Below are 15,205 nucleotides of genomic sequence, written 5' to 3' on the forward strand. Positions count from 1 at the left end.
TTGATGTATTTATGTATTTGGTGCTTATTTATATAGAACCAGAAGAAATACGTTTACATTTTAACCCCTTGGAAGACCTCCGTTGGTGTAAATAAGCAGATTCACATACAGATTCTTCATACAGTCGTCAACACAAATATTCACAGTTTTTACACAGTATTTAAACAAGTCTCCATGGGTCCTCAAGAATATTTAAATACCTACACTTGGAGCTATTTGACAGTTGAAGATTGTCATTACTAACCATTTATTCCCGTCCTTAGTTTGTATTTAAGTTTTATTGTAAATAAAGTTGCTTTAACTTTGCTCATTTTTCTCTTATAATTGCAAGGAAAAGATGCGCAACATACAGACTAAATAAGAAATAATGGGTTCTGCTAGATATATACCTAGTTTTTAAGTTATTCTAAAAACAAATTGTATTGTAGGTTAGTCGACAACGACTAATAACAATGTACTGATTTAATAAAATGTTTTATGAATTTTGAAAAAAAAGTTCATATGTTCAATGTTAGATACATGAGAAATCCAATTTAAAACCATAATCTACCTGTCTCCATAATGAGAAAATTACCGTCGGACCTGTGTTTTCTCCAAGAAGAAAACCGCAAACCGCCTCAATATTTCATAGCCACCGAAATGATAATCCCTCGTTCGTAAATTTAAATCATTAATGGACGATATTGGGATATTATAGTCGTATCCTCTTCGAGCGTCTGCCATTAAAAGAGGTCGTAAACATTTGTAGCGCAGAGACGATGACTAAAAATAGTTTATGGGGGTTATGTGAAAAGTTGGAGGTTCGTTTTTTCTGGCGTGTGAATTATATGCTATTTGTGTCAATCCGCCTGATATTCTCACGAAATCTGACTTTATATTAACACGTGAGCTGCTAATGTTGGAAATGATTTGTGAATTCGTTTGATTAGTTTTGATCTGAGTTTTGAGCAACAGGTTTTTCAAGCGTTGAAGCCAAAAAAAATTAAGAATTACAAACATATTCTCTGGAAGAGTATCAAGACTTATTTACTGCAAGTTAGTAACATTCTTCTAGAAATGATAATTTATTAATCGTTTTTTAGATGAGTAATTCTTAATTTACATTATTGGTAAAAAAAATTGATAAGAGCAAGAAGATGGTACTCAATTATCGTTATTGTATATTTTGGTCTATTATCTGATGTATAATGGTTTATGTCTATTGTAATTTGTTTCATTAAATTGCTATGTGGTTAATAATATCGTATTCCAATACCCTTTAATATCAACAAAAAGAGCGATGGAGAATCTTAGGAGGAAGTACTGGTTTAGTGGTGTTAGATTATCAACAATATATACGAATTAAAGGTTCAAGGATAGAAAGCCGTCTACAATCAATCATGGCGGGAGCTATTTGTGGAAAACAAAACACCAGCATTCCAAATTACATGAACAAATAAATAGACACTTAAAGAGCTGACGATACTGATATTAAATGTTGAGAAAGGAAATGTCTGCAGCAATTGCCGCTGACGATGTTTACAATTGGCAGAAGAATGAAAATGAATAAAACTCGAGAAATGACGCAAATTAAAACGATATGTTGAGTTAATGTTTGAAAGAGAGGCATGCTGACCTTCTATAATTCGATTTGGAAGCTCTATCGAAACATGAATATCGAACCTTTTACCATATACTTAGGGAATTGAGCGATAAGTCGCACGATGAGCTTGTTGAGCGGTGGAGGGAGTGGAGGCACTTCTATAATCGCGACCCTTCACGGGGATTAGCAATTCTGCCTATAGTTACAGGTTTTCGTTTCCTGGTTGGGAGCTAAGAATCGACGAATTGCAAACAAGAATAAAATAATAAACGTATGGCAAGGCCGTTGGATTGGGTCAAGACAATAGAAGCGATCCAGGCCTGTGGGGAACATTTTTCATTGATTTCACTTTATGCTTTTGGATAGAGTACCAAGGAAGGACATAATACAGGAGATCGCCTATGGATTGTTGGAAAAGTGCTTATGAAAAAGAGCAAGCAAGATTTAAATCAGATTCAGATCATCAACAGTGACGAGATTTGGTCAAGGGTGTAATGGAAGTCCTGCGGAACTTGAGAAGCTCGAGCACCGACTATGGATTGCTAAATAATTCTCATTGTATCTCTAAAACTTTTGGTGGCGCAATAAAAGCGACAGGACGGTCCTCCTATTGGTCCGATAGTCGCGGGATCGAATCCTACTGGGGCATGGTCGTAAATTTATATTTGTGATTGTTTAATATTTGTAATTGTTTTAGGCAAGAGTGTAAAATCCGACAAGGAGAACTATCCCAGTCACACCAGTAACCAGGCTGGATAAGACCGGAAGGATGTCTTCTGGGATGATGTCTAAAGTTGGTCACTCGCCAGTCGGTAGGCTTAATGCCGAGGACCATGGTTCGGAGCCTAAGTTAAGCTGTAGGCCCAGTCACTAAAAAATCCAAGAGGTTGACGTAACTAAAATCAATAGAACCTTACTTTTTCTAAAACACAGAGAATTAGCCCAATGTTCATATCTTTTAAAATCGTTTATGATATTCGACGTGATATTCTGGGCGGCGCATGATTGACTAACAAATAGAAGCGACCAAGCACCATATTCCAATAACATGGCATCTTGTTGCTTCTTTCTGTTCATGCTAAAATTACTCATTCGATAAAGCTATTCCGAGTTGTTGAGATCATAAAATAAAATCCACTGAAAATGGTGAAGGTGCCACTAACCAACGAAAAACAGGTGGCAAAATGAAATTCCTAAACTTATTATTTTTAGTTCAAAAATTCGAGATACTTCTTTATAGTGTATTAAAATTTTCCAATTTAATAGGCGTACGAAACATATGCACCAACACTTTCTAGATATCAATTCTTGTTTGTTAATGTTTAATTATATTTCTCTCTAAAGAGAAAATTTATAGTATTTAATTCGTAAATATTAGAATAGATTTGGTTGGGCTTTTACAACTGACCGAGAGGACCTCCAAATTGATTTTTTCCGGAAACGGAAATGAAAAAAACTGATTTATAGTGTTAAAAATAACTTTATAATGCAGTATAATTTCCCACAACTCCAATAACATACATTTACTCCGATTGTATTATTTATGGATCTTATTATATTACTGTGGTTCGATGTAATTCGTTTAATGAAACTTGTTTAATTCATGAAATAATTTTTGATGTCTGTATTTTTGTAAGGATTTCTGGAATATTTATACGAACATTTTTAAACTAATTAACTACTTACAAGAAATTGTTTTTAAAGAACTAGATATACCTAATACGTTTAAATCGTTAAAAACAACGTAACCTCTACACAATCGAATACAATATTTGGTGCTTTATACTGTTTATTTTTTCATTTAAAAAGGTATTTATTGAGAAAAAGTGGTATAATATGTATAAATCAAAACATATTACAGTGTTGAAAGAATGATGTTGTTTTGGTAGTGTTTCACCCATAGATTCATTTTTGCGGCCATGCTGCATATATCTGAACAAGTGATAATCAGCAAGTGCTATGTCTGGTGAGTACGCTGGGTGCGCCACAACTTTCCATTCGAGCTCAAGACAAGAGAATGACTTTGAGTTCTGACTCTAGGTTCAGTTTGTTCAACAGACATCGGTAGATATCTGCACTAACAGTTTGATCGGGTTTGGTAGCTTGCAATATACTACACTTTGCTGATCCTACCATATACACAATACTTTATCGCCATGAATATCCCGCTTGAATGTCGATGTGGATTGGATCCTATTTATTTTTGTGCTTGCTATTGTCGTAGTAGATATACATTTTAATATCATAAATGATGCTCTACATAAATAAGAGTTGCAATTCATTGGCATCAAAGTCACTACTTTTAAATTGTTGAAATTAAAGCAGACAATTAGGATATGACGAAGGAGCGTCACCGCAAATTTCTAAATGTTCCTCAAATCAAACAATGAATGTCAAAAACGTAATATTGAACGTTCCGTGATTAGCATCTATACAAACTGAATACCCCGATAATAATAAACGGAAAGCCGTTATTTTATATAGAGAAATTGCAAAAGCATTGAATTTTACAAATAGCTTATATTGTTTAGCAGTTGTTTAGACTGATAATTTTACTAGTACGCATTTTCACCAATAGATATCGCTGATCAAAATTCATACAAACACTTTATATTTCCTTTGTTAAAAAAGCACATTAAATGGATTGTATGCAGGTAATAAAGTCGACAGACACGTTCTACTCTGGCTTATAAATGGTGCCTAGTGAACTTTTTTTGAACTTGATATAAGACTGTACCAATATCTTCTGAAAAATAAGTACAACATTATCATAGCAGATAATATAAAAGTTGTTAATATATAAAAATTGAATATAATTAAATTAGTTTTGATGACTGACTAAATAGTTCTACAAAATATTGTAAATCCATTTAAAAAACAGGAAATTCATACGTATATGACATAAATCTACTAACGTCCTCTAGCGGCCAATTAAAAATGGTGTACCGTTTTTGGGCAAGTGCGGAATTCCTCAAGTGTAACCGAGTTTTCACCAGTTGTGTTCAGTGAGATCGACAGACCGTGAAGCGACAGGTTATTTTGGAATATTCATGGTGTTTTTGACCTAAAATTGCACAACATCTGTTCGCAATAGTGCAACAACAACCATTCAAAATATCGCACATTTGATTGAAATTGGTTTTTGTAGCTCATTAAATAAAATTGGCGATCAGATAATCGCAATATACTGTACTGTAGTATGATTAAATACTCTAAATAATACTATTGCTTTATAATAATAACAGAAAACTAACTTTTTTATTGGAAAAGAACTCGATAAGTTCACATATCAAGAGTAGTTAAAAGAGATACTTTTATTTAAACGCGTATTGAATGAACTCTTAAATATACCTTGGATTGTGCTCTTTTGACATAAGTATCTGAAGAAAAATGGTAAAGGAATTCACGTTATTACAGAAGGTCTTTTTCGGCAGTTCTTGTTTACATTTGCTCTCTCTTAAACTGGTGTAAATTATCAGAACGGTATTTGGTTTTCCTATTTAAGATCAAGTGAGCGAGCCAAGTATAAGTGTGCGCCCAAAATAGACGGTTGTTTTTGAACTTGGATCCAGACTAAGACCGTCTCCAGGATCAACGACACCTCGACTAGAATCGTTTTGCCATCGATACGGCCAAAAAGGCTACATTAAATCCCTCTAATGTCAGATTAGATGCCGTCATTTAAACGTTGATTTATCAAATCGTTACGACGAGCTCGTATATATAGAGTTCCCCGAATGGGGGTGAGTTTAAGGGTAATTTATTATTCGACTCACCATTCTTGTTTCAATATCGATATCAACTTTTCCTCTGATCTTTCGTCTCCTTGCTCCAAGTACCGGAGTACAAACGAAGAATTTCGATGACCTGTGTCCGTCGCGTCTCCATCTGTCCAACTGTCGCATGGCGTGGACGGGTGTTTTGGAAGCAGCTTCATATAAAAGCCTAAAAAATTAAGAAAAAATTATTATATTACTAAAAAAAATTCTTAAAAGCAATAGTATTTCGAAATTTAGTACTTTTTCACTCATAAATTACATGGGTTGTTTAATAAGATTTAAAATAGATAAACTAACAAACGGCGCTCGTAATATAAAAAAAGTTAGGTTTCCTCATAGTTATCAAAATATCAATTATAGCATCATTTGATTTAATTTTGATTGTTAGTTTAAGCACGGTGTTCGCCTGGTAACTGAAAACATATATTTAAAAGCCTTAACACTAAAAAAACCGAAATTTAGCACTCTGAAGCACTCAAAAGTTAAATGTTGATATTTCATGTTAAGAAAAAATCCTGTTAAGTTGTTAAGAGTCCTGTTGAAATTGACGGCTTTATTTAATTTACTTAGAAAGGTCCAATTTAGCTGAAATATGCGTCATTTTGTTCGACAACTTGTTGCCATTTTGATGGTAATTCTATTATGCATCACCCATTTAAGCCCTTATCCCTATTGTCAAAAAACTGGGGCTTCGCAATAGACAGAAACAGGTGGTAATCACACAATGCCTGATCGGGACTATAAGGTGGATACATAAGAACCCCTTATTAAGCCCCCGGACCTTCGGCGAGTCGCTATCGATAAATGAGCCTTGGAGTTGACTTGACGAAATAATATACTACTAAACACCACTAGGTCAAACTGTTTTGGGCGATTGTTTATTTCAGAGTATGTGGATTCACCAATCCCACCAAACACCCAGGAAAACCTTCCTGGTTGTCAATCCTGGCTTGGTCATTGTTAACTCTGGTAAACCGCGTTTCAACAAGTGTTTTGGATTAACGTTGGTGTAGGTGGTCCACTTTTTATCGCCAACTACCATCCACTTAGGAAATGGGTCGATATGATTGGAATTTAGCAGTGATGCACAGATGAAAATTCAGTCCTTGAGATTTTTGTTTGGTTTAACTTGTGTGGCACCCATACATTCGGCTTCTGTTGGTATGCAGTCTTTTTCAAATGACTCCAAAAAAGTTTTTTGCGCAATGTTTAGCTTTTGGCATATATAAACAGTGCTTATGTGATGGTCGGGCTCGGCTATTTCCATGACTTTATGCACATTTTCGAAAATTGGCTTTCCAAAGTGTGATACATCTTTGACATCGAAATTACAGGAAGGGAATCAAAGAAACTGGAACTGTGCTTGATTGGATATTATAGGTTCATTGCTGTTCTGATAATATGATCAGATATATCTAATATCAGAACAGCAATGGGCAGAAAATAAATAGTATATTACACCACAAGGGTCAAAAGCTGATCTCGGCACTACTCCCGAGGCGAAGCCGAGGGAATTATGACGAGCAGGACCGAGATTTCAACTTTTGGCCCGTGTAGTGTATACGATATTTTTCATAACCGGTCGAAAGTACGTTATTAATTTAACTTAAAATTTTGATGAGCATGTTTTTGATGCCTGCCCCCGACATCAATAGACTTCTTCGGCAACGTATTTGCTTTTATTACCAATTGCGCTTCTGCATCAAAATTTCGTATAACATCTTCCTCGTCCGAAGATACATTAGATGATAACGTATTGCTAATTTTTTCTGGATTATTGAATCGAGTAGCGACAAAACAACATTGATGATTATTTTTAAGGTTAGAGGTAGCAACGTTAATGACAGTGATAAACAATTTGTTGTAGCGATAGAATAAATAGTCCCTAGTTAGTATAAATACGCATAAGAAATTATTTCCTCCCGCCGTTATTAGGGACGAAAGTAGTTTAAAATATTCAAATCAAAGAAAACTGAATCAATCACATATTCGTCAATTAAACTTGTGTACAATATGAGATTGATTAAAGCAATTAAAGCAATCTATTGATATATATATATATATATATATATATATATATATATATATATATATATATATAATATTTGTCTTAGGGAAAAATTAAAACAATACGGGATCACCAGACCAGATCATAAAAACAAGTTATTACAAAAAGGAAATCAAATAAAAGAAGCTCAAAGTGATTCAGGACGTCTACGACGTCGTTCAGGAAGTAACTACACCCGACCATGTTGATAAAAGGCACGATATGCTTTTTAGCCCTCGACAAATCAAAGTGTTATCAACATGGATGTCGTGTTTGTTTTAGTTCAGAAAAAAATCTATTGCTATTTTGACTCTTATTTGCTACAATTTTGCAACTTACACGCACATAAGGATAACTCGGTGTAGTTGGCACAGTGGTCAACGCAACAGGATGGTTCTCCTAGTGTTGCGATAGTGGCGGGTTCGAATCCTGCTGGGGTATGACTATTAATTTATGTTTGTAATCGTCCAACAGGCAAGAATGCAATATCTGACAAGGAAAATGATCCTGGTCACGCCATTAACTAGGCTGGGTAAGACTAGTTCACTAGTCAGTAGGACTAATGCCGAGGACCGTGGTTCGGAGTCCACGTTAAGCCCTAGGTACAATCTAGATAAACCGTATTTGGTAAAAAGAGACTTCAAAATTTAACAGGAAAGTACATAAAGATGAACGACAGCTTAAAGAAATTGAAGACAGTGAAATGGATCAGTAAAATGATGGTCGCGGATTCATCTACACCCATTAGTTGAGAAAAAGGAAAATAATTTCTGCTATTAGGGCGATGTATATGTGTTAAGGCCTGTTAAGGGCCATGTGTTTTAATACTACCTGAATGGTGAACAGGCGAGATGGGTTGGGTCTGTTCTCTAATAGATAAAAACCCTCAGTTTTGTTTTGTATCGCCATTCAACAAGTCGCCTCTTATTTATTTGAATAAAACAGTTTTTAAAGTAAATTAATAGTTTTTGTGTTCTAAACCCTTTCTCTTTTTATAATTTATATGCACACCTGTCAAAATACTTCTTAAATAATGTGATTATCTACCTTTTTCCAAGGATTTATTGAACGACTAACCAGTCTGCAAATAATTAAAAATACAAACAAAAAAAATGTATTCTAATTGTTCCATAATTTATTTGAAAATCGAACTGTTACAAAAGACACTTTCATCTTAATTATATCTCGTTAATGTTCTTTTTGTTTATAACTGTTCAAATGTCACATATAATCTGTCTCTCTCTAATTCGGGCAATTCAATAAAGTTGACGATCCAAAATGTAATCGTTACAAACTTAATAAAATATGGGGGTCAACTAATGACCCGCTTCGTGGCGCTTTAAAAAATAATAACAGCAATAAATAACTCGAAAAATGGGGCTCTGTTTTCAGTTACATCATATTTTTTCACTTTCTACCAGACGTCATAATTTGAACTATTATACGAGGCATTCGGTGTAGCTGAGTAAAATATTTTCATAACAATGCGACGCAAAGAAAAACATATGAAAATCGTTTCTGTAGCCGGCTGAGTTTAAACGCTTAAACTGAGTAAAAGCATAAGTATAAATAACATTGCCCCTAAAAAAATTAGCATAAGGAATCATCTACATGGTTTATTATTGTTTAATTTCTAATATAATACTTCTCTTTAAGGAATTATACCATAGTTAAATACATGTTTATGAGTTCATATATTATTATTACTAATAAATAAAACAATTATGTTAATTTTGTTACGCAAATTTCCCTCTGGTTCAAAACGAGCGTTCGAGCGAGTTTCGATATATAGAGTGCGCTAACATAAAAACAAAATAAAAACATCCGACTCGAGGCTAATCGAAAGTAATCGGTATCAACACACCAACGGCTTCCCATTCACAATAACGACAATTACAAAAAAGTATCTGGATCCAATTAAATACGTATATATTTTTTTCACTCCGCCAGTAATTACCGACGAGTTTCGAGTTCCGAACGGATTTTTTTCCGGATTTTCTTCGTGGACTGATTAAATACAAGACGGCCGTGGATTATAAGTGGGACGCAACGTAATCGGAGACAAACATAAATGTTTTATTAATGAACGGGCTTGAATGTGGGAACAATGGAGCGTATTGAATGAATGGGAATTCTATAAATCTTCTTTTTGTTTCGGCTCTGGTTGCTCGGCTTTTTAATTTTTTTTTCTTCTTTGCTTTGGGTCTGCCCGACCTGTTTGCAATGGGATCGGTGAAAAATTATTTATGCCGACGTAATTCAAGGGCCGATCGGTGACATTGTACACAGACTATTATTTATTAATGCCACCAATGAGTACAACGAGTTCGTACATATAGAGTCAATAAATGTGACCAATGGAGCTGGCCCATGACGATTGTTACGAAGTCTGTTTTGGACAGATAATAGTAATATACAGTTACACAATACAGTTTTGACGGTATTTTTACAATATAAACATTCAAAAGAAAAAAAAACTGATCCGAAGTTTTCTGTAACTCAAATTAATTATTTTTTGGAAACTTGTAAATGGTTACTGAATTAATTTTAAGACGACCATCATAGGTCATAGTTAAGTTAGTTTAATTAATTTTCTTATAATATCTATTACGCTCGTACCAACGTTGCCAATTTGTGGGGAATTTCCTAATCTGCGGGGAAAATGTGGGGATTTTGACATCTCAAGAACTCCAATACCTATATATATATTTCAAAATAATTTAACGACCCTCCATATTTCAATTCCAAATATATTACGTTCTATTTCATTAAATATTGTTGATTTTTTATGATTTTATGGGAAATTGGTAATGAAATTATACACACATCATTTTTCAATATTACGGTCAGTAGCAGATAATCATTATACAATAAACTGTACAATATACATTATAAAAATAATCAAAAATCTGTGACAACACAAAAATTAAATGACGCGTGGCGAGCTCATATTATGGTGGGTTTTAACCAATTCTTTATGAATTTCACGAAGGTAACATTGATGGTGAATGCTATTGGGGTAAAGTGTTTCGCTCTAAAAACGGATGATGATACTGCCGTTTTCGACCGCATCGGTCTAGCGAAAATCCTTAAAACAAATAAAGAATGAGGGCGGCAGTGTCAAGTCTAACCGAACAAGTAAAATGCTTGCAAGACCAACGGAAGAAATGTAACGTTATAATTCATAATATTACACTTTATTCCATATCATGAAAAGATAAAAACGGTTGAGACTTGTTTCATTTTTTAAAATCATATTGAGGGAAATTTGTGGAGAATTAGCAATTTTTCCTCCCAATTTGGGAAATTTGATCCAGATTATTGAAGAATTTGATAAACTGGCATTAGCAACTCTGGTTGGTATCAAAAACTTCTGCCAATTTAAAGGTATACACGTACACGTTAATTTTCGAACTAATAGATTATTTAATAACATTTGTGTTCGATAACAGCTCGATAATAAACTAGATGACTATTTCTGAAAAACTACTTTATAACAATCTACGTATTTACTTTACCTGGAATAAAAGTAATCTCTGCAAAAAATGGATTTTAAAGAAACATTGACGTTTGAATTATTGACGTTATTTTGGTCACACTGGACGGTTTGCATATATTATTTATACATTATTTTAATAATTTTATGTTATAATTAGACATTCTAATATTTATTGATGGTGTGAGGGCCCCTAAGGTAATATACATCGATAAAAACTTCTAACAAGTTGTGTATTTTCGTTGCAAAGCAAAAATATGGCATTACATCTTACAAAACGGAAAACAGCCAGTATAGTTTTGACAACAGTAATGTATTCATAGCAATAGGACCATTCTAATGTAAGTATTTACTATTTTAAGTAGTTATAATAACATTGTTCATAACATTTAAGGTTACTTCTTTTGTTTTGTTTATTGTGTATAGTGTTACATTTGTAAGTTACCAAATAATATAGAAAATTATATTTAATACAATGCGACAATATTGTATTACAATATTATACAATTTAGTCGTACAAGTATACATTGAGTAAGTATTTGTTTTTATAAGATTCGAATTCAAACTAGACAGAAGAAAATGGGCCTCTAAGTGAACTCACTGAACATTCATTACTATTCGCTACTGAATGACCATATATTCACAAAATACAAAGAAAAATATTAATTAAATCCAAGCCTTCACAAGCTAAGTGCCTATCAACTCCCATTATGGCTAGATCACGAAAAGCCAATATCAAATATCTATTATACATATCTATATATATATATATATAAAATCAATATATATATATATATATATATATATATATATATATATATATATATATATACATATATATATATATATATATATATATATATATATATATATATATATATATATATATCAAATATATATATACTTCAAAATTACAACTTGTGCATTTTATTTACCCAAATATTACAAGGTAATTTGGTACAATACTGAATGTTTATAATTTAAACTTTTTTTCTTTTATTGTAGTTACTAAAAACCCAGTCAAATACAACTGCATCTTGAAATTATTATTACAAATTTTTTAAGTAGGTTTGTCATCGATACAATTTTGATTTATTTTAGCAAATATAGGGCACGTGATTTCAATAATACTATTCTCACAGTTCCCAAGTGGCGATTGTGATATTATTGGTTGCTTTTTAGAGTTATTACCTGCGTTTATTAATTTTCTGTGTGTTGACATCAAAATTATACGATCGGAATCGAAGAAATCCGAACTGTGCTTGATTGGATTTTATAGGTTCTTTGCTGTTCTGATAATATGATCAGATATATCTGATATCAGAACAGCAAAAGACAGAAAAGAAAAGTTTTTATCTTTATTGAATACAATTTTTAAAATATTCAAATCAAAGAAAACTGAATCATTCACATATTCATCAAATAAGTTTGAAACCTATTGAACTTGTGTACAATTTGAGATTGATTAAAGCAAACTATTGATATATATATATATATATATATATATATATATATATATATATATATATATATATATATATATATATATTTAAAAATTAAAACAATGTGGGATCATCAGAGTAGATCATAAAAACAATAGTTATTACAAAAAGAAAATCAAAGGAAAAAAGAAACGCAAAGTGGTTCAGGACGTTTACGAATAAAGTAATAAATTATGTAAGAGTTTTAGTATTATTTTTTCTTTCTGTTGATTGCTCAAAATCAATTTTTTAACTAAAAAATATAAGATAATTCGATTTTATCAACCATTTATGTTGACTAGTTCCGCTTCCACACTGTTTTCATTTTCTGCCTTCAAAGCGATGAAACTTAATTATTAGGATAGGTTATTCAAAAGTTGTTTACATTGATGCTTCGGATTTTCACCAAATGATTTCGCTGAGCACAACACGCGCAAGGACTTAATATTAAAATTATATGGTGCAACGTTTAGTTACTGCGGAGGCGTCTTGGGTGCCTTCGAGTTCGAGAACTTCGTTAGTGCCTTATCTTCAAGCTGTAAATCAAGCTTTGTAAATAAGTATTAGAAAAAATTTGGAAAGAAGAATAAAAGAAAAGTATGGCCGCGATAAAAATAATGCACTTTTTCAAGAAACTCAAAAAATCATTGTGAAAATTAATTATTTGAAACATAAATTGTGTTCCCACTGACTTTTCCCCCTTGCCTGTTCTCACATTTTAATGCGCTGAAAATAATTATTTAAGGACCGAATTCATCAATTATAATAACACCGGAACAAAGAATAATAAAGTCACCTAAAGAAACTTTTTGAATAACCTAATAATTTTCGATAACTTGACATAATATTAAGGATTTGCTGTTCCCTATTACGAGTATATTTGATTTTAGTTAATTTCACTGTGTTCTACCAAAAAGTACTTTTAGTATTCGGCATTGCAATTATAATTTGTTGAAATCGAGTAAAATCCAGAAAAAAAGTAATTTAGTAGCAGTATATATCTTTATATCACATATATTTGCTTATGATTAGTAGTAAGATTCATGTTTTAAAATAAAGTACTAGCCTTTATGAGAGAACATATATGCCAGCTCCTCTCAAAAACGATAGAATAGCTATGCATTGAAAGAGAAGTTTTACGACTCGGAATTTCCATTCTTCCTGTCTAATATTTCATTATAAAAAAAGAACATGTTAACGTTATACGTTTTGTAAGAACAATTTGTTGAATTCAAAATCCAACGAGTTCCAATGTTTAGAATTTGTTTTTAATAACAATAAAAACACTTACTTAAGAGCTTGTGGCCTAGACTCGGGCCCGAAAAGGCTGGTGTCCATTTGGTGCTTGGCAGCATAGTGCTCCTTGGTCTGGGCAAAGGAACAGATGTCACCAACAGCTGAAACGAGAAAAAATACACATTAAGTACGTACATAAAAATATAATTAGATGTCAGTTTCAATCGTACGAGAAACAATTTGTTTTGTAATTGTTACTCGTCTGACACACACTGGGATAGACTCTGTTCGGTCGTGCCGACAAATCAATTAATATTTAGGAATTTCCCCACGGAATTATGAGAGCTATCCGCCCAGTCCCATCCTCTCTTAATTAAATGAAGATTTTTCCATCCAGCAACGGCAAAACTCGAAAATCCCGACGAGGACGGTTAATTGCTCCATAAATAACGTTCAGCCCGTGAATATCCCCGAGATTTCCATCAAAGAAAGCGCGTTGCGCCTCTACGATTTTCTGTTTTCGCTCGTCTTGGCTTTTTTCCTTTTCTTTTTGCGTTCGGTGCCTAGCCTGCCTTTGCAGAAATGCAGGGAAAAGAAGTCCGCCGGGGCCACACACACGCAGATCTCGATACGAGCCGGATCGGGTACGGAATCGATGCTATGAAGATGTTTTAACAGTTTTTGTGCTCTCTTTCGGACGTTTGAGATACGAGATATTTTACAGAGATGAATTATACCGGTTTTTCACTATTATTTCAATAGAAAGCATTAGAATTTTATTATCAATAAATTTTCAAGTCAACAACATTGCACAACAAAAGTAAAAGAATTTCTTCTGCACCTTTTCCAGCCAATTCTAATTTTGAGTTAACGAAAGCGAATATAATAAAGAAAAAAATAATTAGCCCTAGTTTTTACTATTGTAGCGACCTTGAGGCATGTCGAATTTTACATCGTGGAATAACGGTCTACAAAATACCCAGAAATATAATCCCAGATGTTGAACACGGGCGGGGTGCCAGCAAGACGTTTATCTGGGATGTTATTGAAGGGTATTTCAATTCATTCAGTGCTCAACCATCGTTTGGTTTAGACGTGCCACCATCGACTGCCCAAGCCTCGTCTCCAGGTAACACCGCTGCCATCCGTGTTATCTAATTGTATTTTTCACATTTTTTCATTAATTATTTTAATTACACATGCCTAACAAGTTGTTAATTAAAGTTAAAGTTATTTTTTCAATAACATTTACATTCTAAATTCGTGGAAATACATCTTGGTTGTATTTATGAACAAATAATGAGATTACTGTTTTTGTAAAAGTGCACCATTTAGCAGAATATTCTATTTCTGCTATATTGAAGTTCTGCCTTCTGAAATCTATGCGGTTTTCATCAAAATTAAGGTCATATAACATTGAAGGTATGTTGACCAGTTTCGCTTCCACACTGTTTTCATTTTCAGCCTTTAACCCGTAAATTTGGACCAGGTCCTGGTAAATTATATTAGGTCGAATAGTAAAGGGAAAATTCGGGTATTTCAGACAATGCTGCTTTTATCAGTGGAGTTAAACAAAAATAGCAA

At 33.1% G+C, this 15,205-nt stretch overlaps 1 protein-coding gene across 6 annotated transcripts in view; it reads right to left on the reverse strand.

Annotated features, from left to right (window-relative positions):
- gukh (NHS actin remodeling regulator GUK-holder) overlaps positions 1 to 15,205 on the reverse strand; it is a 199,744-nt gene that overhangs the window by 15,360 nt on the left and 169,179 nt on the right. For all 6 annotated transcript variants that reach the window (XM_076402670.1, XM_076402671.1, XM_076402669.1 and 3 more), the window contains exons 2-3: positions 13,677 to 13,782; positions 5,359 to 5,527 (exon numbers count right to left, since the gene is read on the reverse strand). In XM_076402670.1, coding sequence (XP_076258785.1) covers positions 5,359 to 5,527; positions 13,677 to 13,782 — 275 coding nt within the window. The remainder of the gene's footprint in view (positions 1 to 5,358; positions 5,528 to 13,676; positions 13,783 to 15,205) is intronic.

Source organism: Rhynchophorus ferrugineus, unplaced genomic scaffold (genome assembly GCF_030347505.1).
Source record: "Rhynchophorus ferrugineus isolate W39M unplaced genomic scaffold, kcgeb_rfMv2 rfM4, whole genome shotgun sequence".
In the NCBI taxonomy this organism is placed as follows: Eukaryota; Metazoa; Arthropoda; class Insecta; order Coleoptera; family Curculionidae; genus Rhynchophorus; species Rhynchophorus ferrugineus.